The 23,801-nt window shown below is 41.5% G+C and overlaps 1 protein-coding gene across 4 annotated transcripts in view; it reads left to right on the plus strand.

Moving 5' to 3' along the window:
- The first annotated feature begins 541 nt into the window (after positions 1–541).
- Positions 542–23,801, plus strand: part of KDM4B (lysine demethylase 4B) — an 82,547-nt gene continuing 59,287 nt past the window's right edge. For all 4 annotated transcript variants that reach the window (XM_035892271.1, XM_035892272.1, XM_035892273.1 and 1 more), the window contains exons 1-4: positions 542–702; positions 2,833–3,008; positions 3,883–3,997; positions 6,098–6,291. In XM_035892271.1, the coding sequence (XP_035748164.1) occupies positions 562–702; positions 2,833–3,008; positions 3,883–3,997; positions 6,098–6,291 (626 nt within the window). In that variant the 5' untranslated portion in view covers positions 542–561. The remainder of the gene's footprint in view (positions 703–2,832; positions 3,009–3,882; positions 3,998–6,097; positions 6,292–23,801) is intronic.

Here is a 23,801-nt window from a genome sequence, read left to right on the forward strand (position 1 = left end):
ACGGGGGAAAAACCAGAAGAAATAGCAGCTAGTTCATTGGCCAAAGCTGCTGTTTTTGTAACTAAATACAGAAAAGGATCGAGCATTCTGGTGGAAAACTTTGAGGGGCAGCTAGTTCCAGACACGCGCTGGAGAGGTGCTGAAGGCAGTGAGAAGTTTGCTGTTCATGACTGCCATTCTGCTGAGCCGCAGCTTCGTACGATGAATGGAGGGGGCGATGTTAAGTCTCTGATCTATATTTAGGCCCTATCCGATCTCTCAGATGATACTGGTATCAGGAGTTCCCTGATACTTGACCCTTCTAGGGCCCTGCTAACAAACAGACTAAGTGGATTTTTGGTCAGAAGCTCTTCATACCCCTGTTGGAGGAGGGTACTTACAAATACTTTCTTGAGGGAATAGGAGAGAGAAATCAAAAATATATCCATGCCTTTCTGTAAAATTCATTAAAACAAGTAGAAAGAAAACAAAGGGTTTTAACCAGTATTTTTTTTCTACCTCTCTTTTTTTCTTTCTCCCTTTTTGTTTCCCTTCTTCAGGTGCTGCCACCGTACTAGAAATATGGGGTCGGAAAACCCAAGTCCGCAGAACCCCGGCTGTAAGATCATGACCTTTCGTCCCACCCTTGAGGAGTTCCGGGACTTTGGGAAGTACATTGCTTACATTGAATCGCAAGGAGCTCACCGAGCAGGGCTTGCCAAGGTGAGTTGCCCTAGCTTAGGCAGTTGAAAGCTTCCTGGAGGCTGCCTTCCCGAGGCTCTGCTTTTATGTGAGGCATCTGTGAAGTTGTATCATTCGGAAGCGCTTTGCTTTCATGTAGTCAAGCAGAGAGTGTTTTTGAAAATTGTACAATCTCTGTTTCGGTTACCGAGCGAGGGAAGGCAGAGGAGTTACAGGCCTTTCCTAAGAGTGAAAGAGTTATGTCTTTTCCTGATCCTTAAATGGAAAACAAGGACATTCCCAGCCCTTGCAGAGATGGGCTAAGGTTATTTCCATGTCCTGATGCTGTTGCTGAGGCTATAGATAATGGTAGCTATGGTCCTCAAGGGCTGGAGGCGTGAGGTTTTCAGCTCCCCCAGAGTGTAGGGTAAAGGATCAAGTTTTTAAAGTGTGCTTAGATTTGGATGGGGAAGAGGGCCTAAATCATATCTATCTGAATTGGGGGCAGACTTTTTACTCTTCCCTTTTTAGTGTTCCTGGCTACCACCTTAAGCTGACTTGAATCTAGAGCTGTAAACATGTCCTGTATGCATGTCCGATGCCCAAAACTCCTGAAAGCCTTTTTGACCTTCAGGAAGCAGTTCTCCAGCCAGCTCTAAAACATCTTTCTGCTTCCTTCCCATCTGCATCTTTACACTGAAACTGATGAGGACTCTTCACGTGAAGCTTCTAAATTCCAGTACTTGACATACAACTGCTTGAAAAAAATCAGGGCTAACTGATAGAGTATTGCTGTGGCTGTGTCATGTTGCACCAGAGGCTGAGAGAAATCATTTGTTCTGACAAGGTAGTTGTTACGTACGGTATTTAGCAGAACTTAATAAAGCACAGCAGAGAAATAAAGCTGTTAGGCATGAAGTAATTCTTATTTCTTCTAAAACATAGGTCAATTACTGGTTTTATTACAGTTCTAAATGGAGCTGGGTATTGATAAAAAACTCTCTGTGAAATGTTTCCTTGTCCACTCAAGTGTACTAGCAATTACATTCCATGAGTCCGCTAGGGTAGATTATTTTAATAAAGGTTGTTGGTGAATTCCAGATGTTGTCAAGAAATTACTCTACTTGTAGGACTAAATCTGAGCATTCCAAGTTAATTTTTGTGTTTTTCTGTAGTTCAAAGCCTACTACTTCAAATGGAAGTAGAGCTCATCATATCCTGGAGGACCTGTGCCCATGAAAGTCAATAACTCCAGGAACTTCCAGTTCCCGTAACTTTTTTTTGGTTAAGCCTTACACCAAATCAGATTGCAGATATTTTATTTTTTCATTCCACATGCCCACTGAATGTCCTAGTGATTGTTCTCTGATCTTGAGCCTAGAATTGTTGGCAGCTCTTCTGTTTAAAATTACAGCTTTTTCTTCCAGATTCAGCACTGCTTTGCAGCAGGTTTTTTTGCACAGCCTCCAAAAGTAAGGCAAGAGTTCTGGATGTGTTCCCCTGGTTTTCTTTTGTCCTTCTCTACCCCTTACCCCTTTTCATTTAAGGAGTTGGTCTCCAATGTGTTGCCTACAAATACAGAAACATCAACACTGATAGTGCAACAGGATTTTGAGCATTCCTAGTTCAAACAAACAAACCAGCCAATCACACACCACTCCCCATTCCCCCCAACACTTCAAGAAAACCCTAATGGAAGTGATTTTCTGGATTGAGTAGTTGTTTAGACAGCTACTATGGGCTTGTAGAGATGCAACAATACTGATAAAGCTGCTGGAGCCTTCATGCAACTTTGTGGAATGGTAGGTGAGGGAGGAATACCGTTCCGGAGGGAAAGCATGTGCGGTCCTTCTGGCATGCAGCGTATTTCCTTGGTGTAACTATATATCTCTTTATCATCACCGGGCATCTTCTGTGATGCTGTGCTGATGGGACTGCTCGCAGGCAGGCTGTCAGCCCTCGAACCATGTCAGCTAGTCCGGTGCTTCAGCAGATGCAGAGCAGGTGTCTTGTCATATGTGCTGGTTATTTGAGATGCTGCTGTTATCCGATAACCTGCAGCAGCAGGATGAAATACCTTCCACTTGAACAGTTTTTTCTTCAGTAGAGGTCGTGTTTGCCTGTTGTGAACATGAAGGGGTTTTTTTTGTTTTGTTTTTTTCCTGATTCCAGGTGATTCCTCCCAAGGAATGGAAGCCCCGAAAAACCTATGATGACATAGATGACATGGTTATCCCAGCTCCTATTCAGCAGGTGGTTACTGGACAGTCGGGCTTATTCACCCAGTATAATATACAGAAGAAACCTATGACTGTGGGAGAATACCGGCGTCTGGCTAATAGCGAGAAGTATGTTCTTGTTACGTGATGCGCTTACATTGTGAATGGAGGAGTTGTGCAGAAAGCTTTCCTTTCTAGAAACAAGCTGAAAAGAAAATGCAGTCTTGTTAAATAGGAAGCATTTCTGAGGAAGCAGCTTTTTCTTGAAAGCTTACATCCAGAATCTCAAACAAGTTTGTACCTTGGTGGCTTTTGGTGTATCTTAGATTTTTTTCTGGGAATTGGTATAGAAGGATTCTTTGAAGTCAATATTTGGCTAAGAATCTGCCTGAAAAGAATGGCTTGGGCCTCAAAGAAGAGCTCTTGATGTATTAATGGTTGTTTTGGAAAATACGTCCCGTTGCTGAGGCAGAAATACAAGTATCTTGGAGTGCCTGAGCTAATATTAATAACATGAGCGTCTTCCAAAGTGACCAGGAACTTTGCAGAACACTTCGTTAGCTGGGGCAAGCCAACTGATACAAGCTGCAGTTGCATCCTTTTTCCAGAGTCATTTTCCCAGAGCTCTGGAGTACCTTGGGTTTTAACTGAAGCATTACTGACATCATGAAATCAACTTTGAAATATTGCTGATACAGCATATCTGTGAGTGCTTTACCTGCCTTCAGCTCCCTGTGTAGTAACTTCATCTCATGCATCCTTAGGATGGGATCTGGTGCTGGACGTAAGTGCGCATCCTGTTTGTCAGCACGCATGAAGAGTTTTTGTAGAAAGATTTAAAAGGCAGTAAATTATATGAATCTGAGTAGAATTAAAATGAAATACACCCTCAGTAACCTCCTGAGTGTGCCTACTTTGAAATGCATGCTGCTTTTTGGTTGTTTATCTGTCTGTGATGAGTGTTCCTTAGGACTTCTTACATCCCTTTCCATGTTCTTATCAGGTATTGTACTCCACGCCATCAAGATTTTGAAGACTTGGAGCGCAAGTACTGGAAGAACCTCACATTTGTCTCGCCAATTTATGGGGCTGATATCAGTGGCTCATTATATGATGCAGTAAGTGAAATGATCCTCTTTTATGCATTTTTAAATATGGATACTGACTTCCTTATTGCTCTTGTCTCATTAAGGAGCAGTAACTCAGATTTTTTTTGATTTAGCAACCTTAAAAAAAAAAGGAAATAATATCTCTATTTTTCCCTCGTTACAAAAGTGTGACCAAACTTCCCACCATCCCCAGAGATTCAGCATAATGGAGTCAATGGAATCTGTTAAAAGCTTACTTTTACCATAAAAAAGGAGGAAAAAAGTTACTTAAATGTGTTCTTACAACATGTTTGGCAGAAAATTGTATATAGCTTGCAGAAGTGGTTCTAAAGAAAACTGTACTGGTATCATAATGATAAGCCCAGATATATATGATGGTATGCAGGGAAATTAAAAGTAAGCTACTGATCCTGATCTCTATTGTGTTAGGGTTTTGGTTCTCTTTTTTTGGTTGTGTTTTTTGTTTTTTTTAAGGGAATAGAGATTTCTGCTGAAGCACCTTAGGGAGCCAGAAAAAAGCAGCATATCCAGGAATTGGGTGCTTCATCAAAACTTAACATTTTTGGTTCTTAACACAACTAAAATATTTACATTTTGATTTTTTTTTCTCTGTAGGCAGCTATATTAGGATACAAAGCACCTGTGTGCTAAATTATTTTACAATTCAAATTGTTTAAGGTTTTTCTTGGTGAAATTGCATCCTGTGCTTAAGGTAATCCTGTTGTGGTTTCTTCTGCTGTAAATGATAAAGGCTGCTTAGCTTCTTACTCTGTTCCGGCAGCTAAGCTAAAGCAGTGTCCTTCCTCTCTAGTTTTCTTCTGAGTGGGAAGTGGCCTTTTTTTGGAGTGTTGTCCGATTGCCTGCAGTATAAACTGTGTCTTAATGTAGAAGTGTCTTTTTATTATCAGTGTGGTTTAATATGGAATTAATTGGAATAAACATAGATATCTGAGGCCTTTCACAGCACAAAGTTATCCATAGTATCTGGTGCTTTGATGAGAGTATCGCATTCTTGTCCATGGTATGGTCAGGGAAGGTGACATAACCAGGCACAAACACAAGCTTTAGGAGAAGTAGCTTCTGCAGTGTGCTGAACATGCGCTGTGTTTCCTTCAGTTCCCTTCAAGTTCCTATAAGCAGAAATGAAATAATTGAATTGCCAGTCACACCTAAAGAACATTTCCTATTGTCCAATTACTGACATTGCTGCAAGCATCAGAGCCATGAAAAACTCTGCCTCTGCGCTCGTTTTCATCGCGCTTTTCAGCTGCTTCCTTTCTTCAGCCCTTTCCTCCCTGCCCCTGGGGTTTTTCTTTAGGTTGATTTAGAAGGTTTCAACATTGAGCAGCCTGAGTTTCACTGTCTTGCAGTTACTCCAGCAAGCAGCATGAAGCTGGGGTTGCTTGCACACCTATCAGTTACTTGCGTGCATGTTAAATACCCTGGGGAAAAGGGGTGTGAAGGAAACGGTTTGTTTCCTTTTGGAGATTGTATTACTTTTCAGGCAATTTCAAGGTTAAAGATTTATATCAGTTTATGTGAATTTTTCTATTTCAGACTGAAGTAGAGAAGACCAGCTATCAGATTTAGAAGTTCTTTTTATTGCTCTTTCTGTTTAAATATTGATAATAACAAAACTGTCTTCCCTATTCTTTATCTGAAGCACTGAGCTGATGTAGACTTCTGTCACTTTGGCCACATAGAATTCTAGTGTTTCTCATCAGCTGATGCACGTTCATCAGGTGAAGAACGTCTGGATGGAATATGTCATTGAGAGAAGTGTGTTTTACCCTTAGTTTATTTTATGTTTATTAGTAGAACAGTTACTTAATGGTAGAGTATCACATGGTACAAGTGCCTCTTCAGAGAACACACTTAGTGAGAAGCTAGCAATCAATCCCTTTGCCACAAAGTAGTGGTAACGCTTCCTCTTCGTGGTTATTGATGAACACTAAAAGTAAGCTTTCTGGAAGCAGGTGGAATTAAATTAACGCAGGTAACACTATGATAGCCACATGTTTTTAAGGCATTGTAAGGAAGCTGTGGGCTATTATTCTGCTTAGCAATTCCCGATGTGTTCCAGTAAAAAACATTTCTTTTGAATTACAGGATGTGGCAGAATGGAATATTGGCAATCTGAACACCCTCTTAGACATGGTGGAACATGAATGTGGCATTATCATAGAAGGTGTAAACACTCCCTACCTCTACTTTGGGATGTGGAAGACAACATTTGCTTGGCATACAGAGGACATGGATCTCTACAGTATCAACTACTTGCATTTTGGGGAGCCAAAATCCTGGTAAGTGGTAGGGTACTAATAGATAGTGGCTACGTACCTTTGCCCTCACTTAGACACCACTGCACCACTTCCGGTCTACCTAATTCAGTCGCTCACTTCCCATTGTTTTCACTCTCCTACTCTGCATTTGAAAGCAGTTTTACTTTCTTTCACGCTGGCTTGCTTGGGAGGCCTAATTCCTGACTTTCTAGAAAAGCAGCAGAATTAGGGAGACTTGACATTACAAGTAAAAACAGATTTCAGCACTTGGGGCTTTTGGGAAACTAACACACAGGAGAACATTCCCACTAATGTGGGAGAGCACAGAGTGATGGGAATGTGTGGATGCTTGAGATGCACTTTAACAGTGAAAGACTGTTGTTCTTGCATTGTGCCGTAGGGAGGAAACATCTGTTACTTTAAAATCTCCATTATTTAAATGTGTAAATATGCTTACAATTCTAGGGACAGGGTAGGTCAAAGAGTTACTTTTTCATGGTCAGTTCTTAGAGTAACGATAAGCATTTTTCAACACTGTTGATGCATAGACTGGTTGGAAATAACTTTCCACAAAAATAATCAATAGATAAAGATGGAACTAAGAAGCTAGGAAGTCTGGAATATGTTACCAAGAACCAGTCTGTTGTCTTTTTTTCTCAACCCTCCTATTTAAAAGTATAACCAGAGAGACTTAGCAACCAAGAAGAGCTTTACTGAAGATCTTGATGTGACTAATGTTGACATTTGCGTGCAAATTAGAGCTTAAATGTCATTGTGAAGCTGCTGTCATGGTGCCCGAGCAGTGGCAGACAAGATCCTCCCATGTCTCTGCGATACGAGTCCCCGGTGACACCGAGTATCTCCAGGCTGGTAGTGCCTGTGGGCATATAAAAGCTACCAACGGCAAAGAGGCTGCAATGAATGGATATAGTGTTCTTTTACAGTCTTGAAAAGGAGGGGAAGGAGGGGCAGAATTTGTAACGTTCAGCTAATAGTCTTAATGTGAATTCTTTTAATGCTTTCGAACATGTCAGAAAATCAGTTTCCCCAGTATACCTGATTCTTAGTTACCCTCTTTCAGGCAGTTGCACAAGGATTTTGCAGAATCTCATATGATACCTCTGTTAATCAAGTTTGATCTCAAGAAACTTCTCTGGATTATGAATGAAATGTGACACGGTCTCATTTTAGATACTGCCTTTTTTTTTTTCCTTCATCTTCAGCAGCAGTTCATCGAAACAGTTTTTATTAGGTCTCCATCTCCAGTAGATGGTGCCACCAGCGCACTTACTGTCCTTTGCCCATACAGTGCAGTGACCACCAGCAAAGCCGATGGTGTCCTTAGCGTGGCAGTTTCAGCATGTCAGCACCCAAGAGTTGGCTGCTCTAAGAGTTGTAGGGGCGACTGACCTGAGGTTTGCGTTAGGGTCATGCGACCATGGCTGTCTCTGACCGCTCCTTTCATGCCTGTGTGTTATCCGTTCTGCCTCATCTGTCTCCTGCTTGCTTTTTTGTTCAGAGCCTAGAACAGAGGGTTATCGCTTTCAGAAAGTAGAAATAAGAACAGATTATCTTGAAAAGAGAAGCTGGTTACAACATGGAAACGATGGCTGTTCCACAAACTCTCACATTGTGAGCAAAAGGTTGAGAACAGATGTGAAATTGTGGTTTAACCCGGCTGGCAACTCGGCACCACGCAGCCGCTCGCTCGCTCCCCCCCCCTCAGTGGGATGGGGGAGAGAATCGGGAAGAAAATAAAAGGTTAGAGCCGAGGGCTGAGATAAAGACAGTTTAATAAGAGAAAATAATAATAGTAATAATGAGAATGATAACAGAATATACAGAATGTACAAAACAAATGATGCACAATGCAATTGCTTACCACCTGCCGACCGATGCCCAGCCCGGCCCGAGCCGCGATCAGTCCCGAAGCCGCGATCGCTCTCCCCGTGACCGACCGACCAACCAACCCCCCCCAGCATGACGTTCCATGGTCTGGAATAGCTCTTTGGTCAGTTGGGGTCAGCTCTCCTGGCTGTGCCCCCTCCCAGCTTGTTATGCCCCTGGCCGAGCAGGAGAAGCTCAAGAAGTCCTTGAGTAGTCTGAGCACTACTTGGCAACAACTAAAACCATCAGTGTGTTATCAACATTCTTCTGGTACTAAATCCAAACCACAGCACTATGCTAGCTACTAGGAAGAAAATTAACTCTATCTCAGCCTAAACCAGGACAGAAATGAAGTATAAGCTAAGTATTTGTAGCCCAACCTAAACTGTTTTGCTTCTTGAATGCATCTTAGGAACTTTATGCTGCTGTTTGGGTTGGTTGGTTTTTGGTTGGTTTTTTTTTTTTTGGTTTTTTTTTTGAGTGTTGTAGATCCAATATGTGGATATTCACATACCGTGTATATCATAAGGATGATATGGTCATTGCATGAAGTTGTTGCCTCATCTTTACTAAACAGTGTTTTTTCCTTATGGCCTTCTGTTTGATGTTGTTTCTGTGGGAAATAGGGATTGCGTAGTAGACATACAAACAAAAATAATTTCCAAACAGTAAAACCTAGAACACCTTTGTGTAGCATGTTTGTGTGAAGAGGTTAAGAATCAGAAAGAGGTGGAAATTGTAGATGGAAAATTGTATCTGGCAAATACTGGATCTTAGAAGTCTTTGGCTGCTTTTATTTCTGTCTAACCTTCTGAGGATTTTGGGGAGATGCTGGGCAACACCTAATATTCCCCAGAGAGGGGTGTCAGCTGTTGAAGAGTTCAGTCACTGCTGCTTATAATTGGAATAGAGAAGAGAAATCATAAAATCTTCTTGTGAAGGAGGTCAGGTGTTGCTGGTTAGAAATTAAAGCAGGAACATGCTCTGCACATGGTCGGTTTTTGGTTTGTTTGGTGTTTTTAAAAAAGAAGAGATGCTTTCACCCCACTTAAAAAGGAGGGGAGGGTTTTTATGCACCCATTCTGTGTTTGTATAGTTCTTTTATCGTAACTAGTTGTATGAACCTTACATGGTTGGGGGAAAATCAGGATTTTGAGGACAGACCATGTTTCGGGCAAAACGTTTTCCCGTTCAACTGCGTTTCCTTCTACAGATGACAGTGTGTAACGCAAAAGTAGATGTATTGTGACAGGATGCCACTGCTGGTTTGGCAGGCCCCCCTGCTGTTCCCTTAAGCATAAGGCAAGAGTATGCCACTTGCCCAAGTAATTTCTTCCTTGTTCATCACTCTGACAGCTTCTGTTAATGAGTTCTGAAGCTCTTCTGTGAACAAGCACTGGCTTCTGAGGAGTAAATCTGAATACCCTTTTGAGCAGACCTGGAATTTTCCAGGTACACAAGCAGTCGCCCATCTTCTGGTTGCGATTGCAGTCATCCCAGAGCTCAGTTGGGGGAGCTCTTGGACTTCAGTGGTGAAATTCCAGTGGTGCAGCCTGGCTTTACTCAAAGATGGCTAAAATGTTAGCTCTGTTTTTCTGGCACCACCTCTGTGGAAATTTCCCAGCTTCATCCTTTTTATAGACTCCTTGACTCTGACAGTGATCATCTTAGAAGCACCTCGGGGAATAGCAGGAGTGTGGAGAGTTACGGAGTCTACCAGTTTGGGGTTGAGCTCTAAAATAAGAGGCAGAGTTATTGTTTGGCTGTCAGAGATATTTATATAGTGAAACCAAGGACTCTGTATATTGGTAGTATTCTGTCTCAAAATTGTCTGTTAAAAACCATAACTCTTTCTTCACGTCTCTTATAAATGATCTTGGGCTACTTTAATCCAGGCTGTGCAACCAAAGCCCTGCTTTGCAGGGGAGCGCATAGGAGCAGTGAGAATCCACCAGCTCTGTTCACAGCTTCTGTTAATGAAGGCAAGGTGAGATGGAGATCGAGCCCATCAAGGTTGCATCCCAGACCTCATTCGAGTGGGTTCTACAGGAAACCTCCATGTTTATTTGCTGTGGAAGAGGTGAAGTGCCTTCTCAGGTTGACTGGATGATATGTTCAGACCATGAGAAGCCACCTCAGTGGACAAAGACAAGCTGAGAAAGGAATGGGTCAGGGAGGGTGGTTACTGAAGTATTATTTTGTATGTGCCTTTCATTTCTGTCTTTGAAATGTTGGGTTATACCGCTTACAAAACAGGTGCTTTGGGGACTGTTGGGAATGGAGTTCAAATAGATGTTTGTGGTTCACCAACTGAAGATGGCTTTTTTTGTACAACCTAATGAGCATCTTGCTTGGTCATGCAACTCCTTGATTAATGTGTGTCTCTGTCACTGCAGAGAAATCCTGCTGCCAACTCTTTCCTGTGCTGTTTCTTTTCCGTAAGCAGAGTAGAACGGGCTGCAGCAATGTGACTTGTCTACACAGAGTTGTGTCGCTGGGGATGCGGGTTAAAAAACATACCAGGAATGGGGAGCTGTTGCGTAACTTCATGTTAGGCTTCTTGGGCAGGGAGCTGCCAGATTGAGTCTCTTGCTTGCTTGTTTCTCAAATGACAATAAAACGTCCCTCTCCCATTAGTAGTTTAATTACAACCTTTTTATAGTCTGTCTTCAGTTTTTTCAAAAGTTTGAATGTATTTCATTTTGCAACCCTATATTAAATCTCTTGTGGTAGGAGTTTTTACTGTATCAATTATACATATTATGTATAATTACCTTATGCATTCATATGCTGAGATCTAAAATAGAGCATATTGTCAAACGATGCTAACAGAAGACTGATTTTTATAATGACGGAAGCAACAAAACTGAATGCCAAGCCTCATACTTCATGGTTATTATGGCATTTTATTGAGGAACGTATGCGTCTCAGCCCTTGCAATTTCAAAAGCGTGTTTTTAATCACTGCAATACTCCGCCATCACTTCATTTTGTCTCTATAAGAACGTGCAATACCTACCTTGAGGGCTTCCTGTGGTAGGGAGGTGCTGAAGGGGACTTTAAATCTCAATGAAGTGGATTTGATGGATGCGCTTTGGAGGTGTAATGTCTCTGTCTTGTTTTGTCAACGCTGTAACACCTGACTGGGTAATAACGTTATTTTTCTCAGATATTTTGTGACTGATCTCGCTGCGTAGCAATAATATTTAATATATCTTCTGTAAGTACTAATGGGATGTTATACTGTGTTCTTTCTCCCAGAAACTGCAGGTGTTAAACCAGAGTGACACTGAGGACGGTAATTGATTTTTATAAAATGTCCCTGTTTCCTTATCATGATGGATGTTTAATCTCCTTTAATTAAAATAGGGAGCCAGCTGTAGCTTTTAAGTTATATGGTCTCCTCTCCAAAACATTCCCTTGCTGAAAGTGGATCATGCCTAATCTGTTTGACTTTGATATCATAAAGTACACTTTATGCCAGAACAGCAGTTTATGTGGAATTAAGGACAAATTACCAAAGGAACTTTAAAATAATATGATTAGTTGAAAGCACTGGTCACAGATACAATTACATTTAAAAAAAAACTTCTGGAATTCTGTCTTGTAAAAGTCTTAAGACCACTTACTTGAAAGTACATAGAGTTACCTGAAAACTTCTTGCTTTCCTCCAGGGGGCTAGCGAGGTTCCCTCTGTAGGGTAAGTCTGTAGGAATTGAGGAAAACATCCTATGACACTGGCAGTTTAATAAATTTGTAGTATCTGTAGCTGATGCCACCATCAATAGGGAAACCTTAGATTTTCCAACAGTGATATTTAATGGGAGATTTAAAAGCAAGACACAATTGTTCCCCTGGGAGAGGACTGTAAAAGGAGCCCTCTTTATTCTTGGCTAAAGCATATACTAAAGCAGCTGCAGATATGAAGTGCTGAGGATCTCACTGCTGATTTTTTTCATTGTTGTCTCAGGGAGCATTGCAGCTGTCTTAGTCAGAACTGCTGTCCGATCTGCCCCTGGATAGAAAATGTTAATCCCTGGGAAACTATCTCGGGGAAAGAAAATGACCCAATGCAATCATGGAGCTTAACTCTTCCAGCTTCTCTCCATCATTTGCAGTGCAGGTTGCTGGGTCCTTATCCCCATTTCCCCCATGTGGTATTCTGCACCATCCCCTCTGCTTTAACACTCTCTCACATATGTTGCAGTTTGTTGGGAGCTTGATGTAATCTCATTTAAAGCAGCTGGGTTTAATGTTTGATACTGAATTGTATGGCAGCAGGGGGGAAGGGTGCTTGTCCCTTGCATCATTTGTTGCCTTCTAACTATTGCATTCCCTTAGGGGGGCATTGCACAAGGCAGCTGAATTGCCGAATTGATCAGATGTGATTATAAGTCTTGATTATTGGGATCTTAGTAACCCCCTGGAGATCCTGTGATCTGTTTCTTAAAGTTAGATTAGGTGGAATCATATATGTGTTTTGCCCTTGAGGGAACTGAGGACTCTGGATTTGTTACATTATGACTTCCCATTTTGCTCTGTACAGAGAATTCTTTTTTTTTTTTCTTGAGTTTTACTTTTCCTATTTCTTGGTGTTAGGGAATTCAGAAGATGATTCTGCAGCCTATCCTCCCTTGATCCCCAAGGTCTGCATCAGCCTTCCACATATGAAGTGTGTGGGGTTGCCTTGCTCTTAAATGTGTGCACACATTTGTGGTTTGTGTGTTCCACCCCGACAGCAGAGATTTATAGGCTTGCTGGGGTGGAATGGGAGAGAAAGGAGGGGCAGGGGAAGGCCATTTGGCCATGATGGGCTCCTTGCAGCTCACAAATTTCCTTCCTGCCTCTGCTATCCCATGTAATCTGTTTTACAGCTCTGCAGTTTTGGATGGAGAAGGAGTAGAATTTATGGTGATGGTTGATTTATAGATTAAATGCAACACCATTTGCTCTCAGGCAGATTTGGCAAAGTAAGACCCTATTCTGTTGATAAAAGGGACAGAGGAAGGAACAGTGATATTCATTAAAAGAAATAAAAGGAAAGTGAGATAAAGTATGGCCAGGCAGAACAGCTTTTCACACTCCTACCTCTTCCAAAACTGTTAGGTGAAAGCTGCTTTGGAACAGGCTTTCTGCATTGAGAATCCGTGTGCATGTTGATTTGCTTTGAGATTCGTGAAAGGAGTGATATATTGAGATGCAGAGTTGCATCCCCCTGTAATTCACTGATAAATGAGAGCAGTGCAGCAGTGAGTTATTAATACAGCCTTTCAAGCTTCATATACCGCAGTCATTAGTTAATCAATACAAACCACACTATACTACTAATTTTCAAACAAGCCTTCCTCCAGGCTCCCCTCAGGTCTGAGGGGCGCTGTTTGTCCTGGCGATGATGCCGTGGGTGAAGGACGATGCAAATCTCATTAGAGAGGGAACAATGCTAGCTGAAAGTCTGCTTTAAAAATCCAAGGGATTGGCATATTGTACAGTGACTGAGTCTTGGGCGACTGGAGTGGGTTTAATACGGTTAAGTCATCAAACCAAACTATATGAAGAGTTATGAGCTCTAACTCGTGTTACGTGGATTATCTTCCCAATCAGGTACTTGCAGTTGGAATAGTGGAGATTTTTCTTTGTAATAGACTTAGATTTTTGTTGTGTTTTATTACGCCGTTGTAGACAGATTATTGAAAGGTAATTTTTCTGATGCAGAGGAGGCATGGTATTCTGGGGAGGTAGGACTCATGTGTTGCCTTTCTTCATTCACCCTCATCTAACTTTGAGAGAAAATGCCATGGGGATCAAGCCAGACTCTTGGACTGATGGGATCAACTACAGAACCTGTCTGAGGAAGGTCTGTGGCTGTGTAAGAGAACAGATTAAAGGACTCAGCCATCCAGCTGGCTGCTCCTACCCGTTCCGTCTCCCTCCTCCTTTCACTCAGCTCTGTTCTGTGTATGTTCTTCCCCCTCCAAAGTCCTCTTTCTGTTTCTTACTCTTGTCTAAATCCACTGCAGAAGACATGGTATTAGTATAAACTTTGCTGCTGTTTTAGTTTTCAGTCTGTGCATTTTATGTCCATCTTTACTGGGCCCATTTAGTTAATTTGTTGAAGTTATAAACTCCTAGAGCGTGGGGCTCGTCTGTACGTTGTTGTACCTAACCTAGCAAAATGGAGATCCTTCCAATCTATGGTTTGTCTCTGTACCGTTCCGTAATGATCTTGGAAGGTGGTAATGCTGATCTGTGATCACATCCTCGTTTTTACAGCACTGTCTTGGAGTGGGCTCCTACTCCACTGACACGGTGTTTAATGCATGTACTGCTGGTTCCGCCAGCACTAATAATTCATCACAGCTCAGTAGTCCTAGTCTGGAATGAGAGCAGCATGTCTTTGATCCAAGAAGGCTCTTGCTGCAACTCATTCTTGCGTTTTGAAAGTGTCTGCTCAAAGCTCAGGCCTGATTTGAAATGAAGATCTACGGAAGTCTGACAGGATCACAGATTGGTTTTAATAACTGAGGCTTTTGAACAGGGCGCTCTGCCACTGAGACGAGATGGGAGGGAGATGTGCTTCCATGCTTCGTATAACTCTTTCAGCCTGATCTGACTTGGGCCCTGTGGGAGAATGAGCTTGCAAATTCTGGCTTGGCATGGTGCTGAAAGCAGGGGTTGGAAAGACCAGAAGGAACCAAGAACGGTACTGCAGAGCTTTGTCTTTATTCACATTTTGTTAACACATTGGCAGAAATCAGCGGGGATTTTTTCTTTACTCAGCAGAGAAAATTGACGTTGGGTGATGCCAAGTGCAGTACAAGTGTAGTTTAAAATAACAGAAGCCTATAGTAATGACAGTACTTAAATAGCACTCTGCGTGGTCTGAGTGCTGTGCAATTGTTAACTAGTTAATGTTCTAAGTAATATATATGCTGGGTTTCTATTCACTTCATTTCTAACTGGCCAATCAACGTGACAAAGGGGATCAAGTAGAAGAAATAAAGGAAACTTTACAAACTGTGTCACTGATCTTTATCAAATCTTAGCTATAACACTTCTGGCTTTGATGCTGACGAGCATAGGCGCTGGCTCCAAAGTAGCAGCTGTATGAAACCGTGCGACTTGATGGATGTGGGGCATTAAACCTTTGGAATGTTTTCTTTTTTTTTTTTTCCCCCCTCAAAAAAGAAAAGAGTGTGTGTGTGGAGTCATGGCTTCTCTAGCACAAGGGGTTTCCTAGTCCAAAATACCTTTCATTACCAGTGAGCAGATTTCTCTTGTTCTGTTGTAGGCAATGATCCGTATGTTTTTCCAAAAGCAGTGAACAGAAACGTACGTGTGCCTGTGCCCAGGAAAGGAGACAGCTCTCACAGGCCACTTGGTACAAGATAGAACATCTGTGATCTCCCCGGTTACCTTTTTTCTCCTTGTTTCAGGAGAAAGAGAGTTGCAGTGAGGTTTGGGTTTTTTTTTTTTAATATAAGGCCTTTGAAGCATAATCTTTGCTTTTCTTTATATTTGTACAGTATCCACTACAAAAAGCAACTGATAATTAATAGTCTGATTGCCAGTTTTGGGAAATAAATCTGATGTGAGCAGGTTCTTCAAAACAAATAACGGAGAATGGCAAGGGGATGAATATTGTAGTCATTCATCTCTGTTGAATTGTATACTAATTATCTTCTTGGCCAAACTGAATGAATAAATGATTTCATAGTGGTTTTCCCCAAACACCTTTTCTTAGTAAAATACCCCCTTTCATGCTGCTCATTCACTGCCTGCAGAAGCAGGCGATGGGTTTATTTTGTACATGTGGAAGGAGAGTCACTCCAATGCGATTTGTAATTTTGTGCTTTGTGCCTGGCATTTGTTGCTATGAAGCTAACTGGACTGGTACAGTGATAGTCTTTCCAAGAGCAGATGGTTGTTCATATTAAACTCTCTGTTTTAAAATAGTATTTCAAAATGGCATTTTAATTCTGAAAAAAAATCTCTATTCATTGAGGCTTGGGTTAGGGAAACACTGCAAAAGTAGCCAATTGCTCAGTTGTTTTTTGCAAATCTTGGCGTTACAAGTTCAGGTGTAGCTCTTGAAAATTCTTATTGCTTTAAAATCAGAGTTTTAAAAAGCTGCTGCCTAATGTCACTTCTTGAAACTAATGCCTCTTTTAATAAGATTTCGAGCTGATGGCAACGTTGAGGGTTAAAAGAGTCTTTTAGCAGTATGTGATTGGCACAAGTTGGGTTTGACTCTAATCTTCAATCCATAAGGATTTGATCCCAACTCCAGAGTGACGCGAGATGTCCATCGTTTCTGGAAAACAAATGGAGAGTTTGCAATGGCACAAACTTTAGTTTCTTGAGGGGAGGAGGAAGTTTCTCATCTTGCTTACTGTTTTGTTCACAGCAAAATTGCTTGCTCTTTCTCCATACTGTGCTTGGCAATGGGGTTGTTAATTAAGCAGATACGTGGCTGGAAAAGAGATCTTCTCGAGCGCAACAGGCCTGGTGGTGTCGGTGCCGAGACTGCTTAGTGTGACCCAGGCCCTATCTGAGCAGGTCTTGTCCTGGTTTTCTTCCTGTGCTGGTTCCCAGAGGATTGTATTTGAGCAGCTGCCTGCAGAACTCATTTTTCTCCGAGCTTTAGAAGACAGGTTCATTTGCTGCGTTTGTGTGGTTGTAATCTTGTTCTGTCATTACCTATTTACTCCTTATTATGGCTTTTTGAGCAGATACTCCCCAGCCTCTGTGTTTATCTTTCTACCTACGTGTATTTCAATAAAAATGTCATTATTTGAAATCATTGACACTGCTGGTTAAAGATACTGAATTCCATCATCTATTGTCCTGTAAAATGATCCATTAAAGATAAAACTGCAGACACTCGATAAAGGTTCTTTCCTAGGAACAAGGAGCTCTTGGATCCGTGTGCGATCTTATCTCCAAAGCACGTGTTTGCATTCCTGATGTAAAGGAGCCACAACAGAAGGGGACAGCTGAGGGAGGCTGGAGATTGTCCTTTCCAAACGGTGATCTTGAGGAGGGAAACTGGATACTTCAAGCTAATTCACTGTGGGGTAACCTCAGGTATTGATGAGGAGAAGAAGAAAAGGAGTTGATTTCTGTGTTTTAACAAACTGGGAGGGAGAGAGGGATGAAGGGAGGTTAAACTTGGCGGAAAGTAAAGGTGAGGAAAAGAGAGGTGACCATGAAGGAGAGGGAGATGAAGGAACAATCCATTCTTCGTGTTGAAATGCCTTTTTTTTTTTTCCATACAGGCTGCAAAACAGCTTAAAAGTAGTGTGGAAAAATGACTTTTGTTGCTCTGAGGTTTATTTTGACACTGCCAGGAGATGTAGTATTATAAATATTTTACCTTGTAGAAAAATTAGGCCTTCGAAGCAGGATATGAACTTTGCAAACGAGGGACTACCTTGTATGTAGTGGTGGTTCTTAATGGCTTCTACTGGGTGATAAATATTCTTGATAGACTAAGGGGTTTTCTTTGGAGGCATTGCTCCTGTCGGAGGGGGTTAAAGATGTTGAAGGTCAGGGTTCAGATTATGCATTTAAGGACACACTTTGTCTTACAGAGATTGAAATAATAGCTTTTCATTCTGTCTGTCATGATAGAGAGTAGGTTGGCATTTTGAATCTTCGAAGGGTCAGTATTCTTGGCACAACTAAATCTGCTTTGAAGACAGATAACTAACCCCCAGCTTGACACGTGGTCTTAGGCATTTTAAATGTGCTGTCCTCTTTTTGTTTCTGTTCCTTATTTCAGTAATTATAGCATGTTAAACTGCATGGGGCCTGTTTGGCCAGACCTTGTGCAGACACTGTGAAATTAACTTTCGTACCTTCTCCCATGAATCGGACTGAAGTGACATTTCCAAAGCCCTGTGGTTGAACCTCCTCCTGCCCATGGTGCCCAGTCTGGAGCCCCTCTCCTATGAGGCCAGGCCTGGAGAAGAGAAGGCTGCGGGCAGAGCTGAGTGCGGCCGGTCAGGGCTTAAAGGGGGCCCAGAGGAAAGGGGGGGGACAAGCTTTTTAGTAGGGCCAGCTGGGACAGGACAAGGGGGGATGGCTTTAAACTAAACCAGGGTAGGTTTAGACTGGATCTAAGGAAGAAATTCTTTCCAGTGAGGGTGGTGAAACCCTGGCAGGGGTTGCCCAGAGAGGGGGTGGAGGCCCCATCCCTGGGAACATTCCAGGCCAGGTTGGATGGGGCTGTGAGCAACCTGATGTGGTTCAAGGTGTCCCTGCTCCTGCAGGGGGGTTGGGCTGGGTGACCTCTGGGGGTCTCTTCCAACCCAAAACATTCTGTGATTCTGTGATCTTTAGGAGAGAGTGGGTACATGATTTAGTAATCTAATCACCACTTAACTACTCTGTGTTGGTGCAAGGAGAGGCTGACGTGTAATGAGGTGGGCAGGCAAGGTGGTATCAAAAACTCGTCTCTGTGTGTGTGACAACTGCAGCAAGAAGAGGTCTTGGAAGCTTTGGGGGAGGTTGAACTAAGGGACAGAGTGGTCTGGTCCTCTGCCAAAGCTAGGGATAGCTTCAGGTGAGAAGAGTCTCTTCTTAAATGGAGAGAAACCAGAAGAGGATTGTCTTTGTTATGGATAAAGTTTTTAATAGCTTTCAGTGACCAAGAAGACAACAAAATTGAATTGCACCCCCTTTGAAGAAGCAGCGGTGAGGACGGAATCTGAACCAGACTGGAAAGTCCCTGAAGAGCACCTGATGCTGGAAACTGTCGCTGCCGTAGTGAATTCCCTGTTATGTCATCGCTTAATGGCTTCTAAACTGGTCCTTGTATCCCAGGATGGTCTGTCTGCTCTTTTTTACTGACACACTCATTTAATTCTTAACTCACAAGACATTTGCTTATTTATTTTCATTGTTCCTGATAATAATTCTAAGCCATTAGAGGAGAAAATTGTATTCAAAAATGCTGTTTCACACTTTATTTGTTTGATGATTTAGAGCGATAGAAAATAGCACATTTGCTGGCTTTTATAGTCTGATAATTATCCGCATCCATCAAGCCATTCCAGGGGAATAAACAAAACACCAAGAAAATTACGCTATTAATGACATCCTTTATGGCAAATGGGAAGGATCTTTCTTTTGTGTTAAGGGTAAAAAGGAGGAGACTGCCCAGTTAAAGGTATGGTAACAAAAGCAAACCACCTCCATAGGGAAATGCTTATCTAACACGTTTGTATCTTTGGGGCAAATACCTTCCGGACCCATGACCCTGGTAATTACAGTCAGAATCAGTTTTGAAGTATACTCAAGAACTGAGAAAATTACACGGAGGTAGAGATCAGAAATGCTGGAATTGGGTTTCGTGAAACAAGTTGGGAAGCTGAAAGTCTTTCAAGTAGAACAGCAAGTTCCGTATTTGCAGAAGTGGTACTTAATCCATTTCAGGGCCCTGCTTTTGTTTTGGTAGAAAGTAGAAAAAGGTAATTTAAAAGGATCAGTATATTACTTTTCAGATTGTTGAGTTCAGGGTACGATGACATTTGAGTCATACAGCTATAACTTTTTTTATCTTGAGATTTTTTTTTTTTTTTTTCCTGTTCTGTAAATCTTGTGTTCCCTGGCAAAGCAGCAAGACATTATTCATGCTGTAATCCGACAAATTGCTGAGTGCCAGGTTTTCGGGTTAAGCTTGGCCCTTTGTCTTGGTCAGCCGCTGCAAGGTTGACCCTTGGAAGTACGTGCTTAAGGCATTAGTCTCCTGGTTTGTTTGCAAGCCCAGTTTCTTGGAAGTTTGATATATCTTAAAACAGTTGCTGGTTTAGCACTATTTATGTAACTTCACTTTTATGGGGCAGCCAGATTGAACCAGAAGGACAGATTCTGCACTTGAAGCAGTGGCTCAAGGTCAGCTTTTTTGGCAGTGTTGTGTTTTCTGTTGGCTGTTGCAGATGTTTTCTCTGAAGCAGTAGTCGTCTATAAAAAGATGGTTCTTAAGCAGGGCTGTTAAAATATTTATGCTGCCACCACCGCTTCTTGTTAGTTTAGGTTGTTTGGGGCAGTGGAAAATCTGTGCTTCATCGTTGCTGTGGTGAAAAGGAAGCGTCTGCTCAAGGCTGGATCAAAGTTAGTCCTGCTCTACTCCTAATTCAATTTTCCCCAGGCAGAGGGATGTTATGGAACTGCTTCTGCCAACAGGGGTGAAGCATCGGGCAGTTCTCAGTCTGATAGTCTCGACACAGCCCAACTCAAGATGTTTCCTGGGTACCGTAGTCTATTTTGGCCAATTGATACAAAAGTGGTATTTTACTTGTTCTGTGGTTTTTTTCTTCTCTTTCTTTTTGATTTTGGTATTTTTTTAGGGGAAATCTACTCCATTTAGATTTGGGCTGGGATACTCAAGGAAAAAGCAGCATGCTATTTGATGAAAAAAGCAGTCGAAGTGATGCATATAGAAAAGGAAATTATTGGATACGCTTTACCATGCATAATCTTGTCGGTTGTCTCTGGAATTAAAGATCTTCTGCGGCTGATCTGAGCCCCAGCGTATGGGTGCAGGAGGGATGGGAGCGAATCGTACCGAATGACAGGATTTTGTCAGTTCCCTCTGTCAGGGATTTTTGTCCCCAACAAGTGCCTGGCTGTTTTTCAGAGTGAAAGCAGGAGGATGGTACCATAAGGCCATACAGCCCTTCGTGGATGTTTATATGCTCAATAACAGTACTCCTTTGATTGCAGCAATTTCTAATCTTTCCATGTCGCCTCCATTGTTATTCTACCTCGTAATCAATCATTTTCTGTCTAGAATGAGCTCAATCTGTGCAATGCTAGCAGAGGCCTTCTGTTTCTCTTACTGGTTTTAAATAGCAGCCCAAATTTTTTCTTTATTGCCTATCTTTATGTAAATCAGTCAGATTTGTGAGTGTAACTCTTAAAGCAGAATTTGACCTACTTTTAATTCTCTTCTGCTGTTAATTCATCTTAATTCCTAAGAATAAACCTATAAAAATGTATAGGCTCTGTTTGGGCCAGTCTTTTAGGAAGCAAGAAAGTTAATTTCTAAAATTGGAGTCAGCGGTTACCGAGATGCTGTTCCGTGGTAGGGTATTCTGCTTTGTATATTATTACATACAGTTCTTTTTTATAAGCTGGAAATTCCTCCTCTCTTGCTCAGTTGCTGGTTTAGCACTATTTATGTAACTTCACTTTTATGGGGCAGCCAGATTGAACCAGAAGGACAGATTCTGCACTTGAAGCAGTGGCTCAAGGTCAGCTTTTTTGGCAGTGTTGTGTTTTCTGTTGGCTGTTTCAGATGTTTTCTCTTGAAGCCTGAAGCAGTAGTCGTCTATAAAAAGATGGTTCTTAAGCAGGGCTGTTAAAATATTTATGCTGCCACCACCGCTTCTTGTTAGTTTAGGTTGTTTGGGGCAGTGGAAAATCTGTGCTTCATCGTTGCTGTGGTGAAAAGGAAGCGTCTGCTCAAGGCTGGATCAAAGTTAGTCCTGCTCTACTCCTAATTCAATTTTCCCCAGGCAGAGGGATGTTATGGAACTGCTTCTGCCAACAGGGGTGAAGCATCGGGCAGTTCTCAGTCTGATAGTCTCGACACAGCCCAACTCAAGATGTTTCCTGGGTACCGTAGTCTATTTTGGCCAATTGATACAAAAGTGGTATTTTACTTGTTCTGTGGTTTTTTTCTTCTCTTTCCTTTGTGGAATGCATTTGAGCTATGATCTGAACGGGACAGAGAATGGAAGTGGCTTTATATGCATTTTTTTCTTTTTTTTTTTTTTTTTTTTTTTTTTTATTAAGATTTTGATATGGTGTTTTTTGATTTTGGTATTTTTTTAGGGGAAATCTACTCCATTTAGATTTGGGCTGGGATACTCAAGGAAAAAGCAGCATGCTATTTGATGAAAAAAGCAGTCGAAGTGATGCATATAGAAAAGGAAATTATTGGATACGCTTTACCATGCATAATCTTGTCGGTTGTCTCTGGAATTAAAGATCTTCTGCGGCTGATCTGAGCCCCAGCGTATGGGTGCAGGAGGGATGGGAGCGAATCGTACCGAATGACAGGATTTTGTCAGTTCCCTCTGTCAGGGATTTTTGTCCCCAACAAGTGCCTGGCTGTTTTTCAGAGTGAAAGCAGGAGGATGGTACCATAAGGCCATACAGCCCTTCGTGGATGTTTATATGCTCAATAACAGTACTCCTTTGATTGCAGCAATTTCTAATCTTTCCATGTCGCCTCCATTGTTATTCTACCTCGTAATCAATCATTTTCTGTCTAGAATGAGCTCAATCTGTGCAATGCTAGCAGAGGCCTTCTGTTTCTCTTACTGGTTTTAAATAGCAGCCCAAATTTTTTCTTTATTGCCTATCTTTATGTAAATCAGTCAGATTTGTGAGTGTAACTCTTAAAGCAGAATTTGACCTACTTTTAATTCTCTTCTGCTGTTAATTCATCTTAATTCCTAAGAATAAACCTATAAAAATGTATAGGCTCTGTTTGGGCCAGTCTTTTAGGAAGCAAGAAAGTTAATTTCTAAAATTGGAGTCAGCGGTTACCGAGATGCTGTTCCGTGGTAGGGTATTCTGCTTTGTATATTATTACATACAGTTCTTTTTTATAAGCTGGAAATTCCTCCTCTCTTGCTGGTTTCTATCCAAGCAAGTCCTTTTTCTTTGTCTCCCCATGGACCGTTCTCTAAAGCTCAGCTTGGCTTTTTGCAGTCTGCAGTTTTAGATAACACAATAACCATGTTCCAATGTATTAAACTTTTAACATCCTCAAGATTCAATTAATCTTATCTTTACAACTCCCAATTACAGGCACTAATTAAGTGAAGGTTGCATTGTAGACTGGGGATATTACATTAATCATCAGCAGCCTTGTAGCCATAAATTAGTTCTTTCCCAATCCTTCAGCATTTTTCCCAGAAGGAATGGAATGTCTCATTTCCCTGTTTTAAGGGACATTAATCCCACAAAGGAGCTTTGGATCGGGATTAGTTTTATCACATTTATGTAAGTGATGAATGGTCTTTGTAAAATGAAAGCTACTAGCTTTGTCCTGGACAAATGAATTGTTTGATAATTATGCAATTTAAGGCACTGTCAGACTTTGGTCAGAGGATGTTGGGAGTCCATTGCTATATTTATTATTTTACAAGATGAGGTGCTACATAGTGTTTTCCCTTAGATTTTTTTTTTTTTTTAAGCCATCAGTGTAAATCGGCTTAATGCCTACATCTTGAAGCATCCTCTGTATAATTTCTGTCCTCTGGTACCCTTTCTAACCTGCCAGACCGCAATAGGTAAATTTTAGCTTTCTACAAATGCAGTGCGGGATGTGACTTCATCTACAATGTCAGGAGAAACAGATAGAACTTTAGACTTGAAAATTGAGAAGCTGAGCAAGGGGACTGGCTGAAAGTCCTCTAATATCAGGTGTATGTTGAGCGATCCTACCAGAAGTAGAGCAGGACTTTTTACTTCTTGTTGCAATCGTGCAGTTGCCCGCTACAATATCCTGTTTGCAGCTTGCTATAATGAGACATGATGGTTTTGACATTTTTATTCGAAATAACAAAAATAATGCATTTTTTATTATTCACATTGAACAAAAGTTACAGCTGGCAATAAATGTCATTC

Source organism: Egretta garzetta, unplaced genomic scaffold, assembly GCF_000687185.1.
Source record: "Egretta garzetta isolate BGI_Z169 unplaced genomic scaffold, ASM68718v1 scaffold4, whole genome shotgun sequence".
Taxonomy (NCBI): Eukaryota; Metazoa; Chordata; class Aves; order Pelecaniformes; family Ardeidae; genus Egretta; species Egretta garzetta.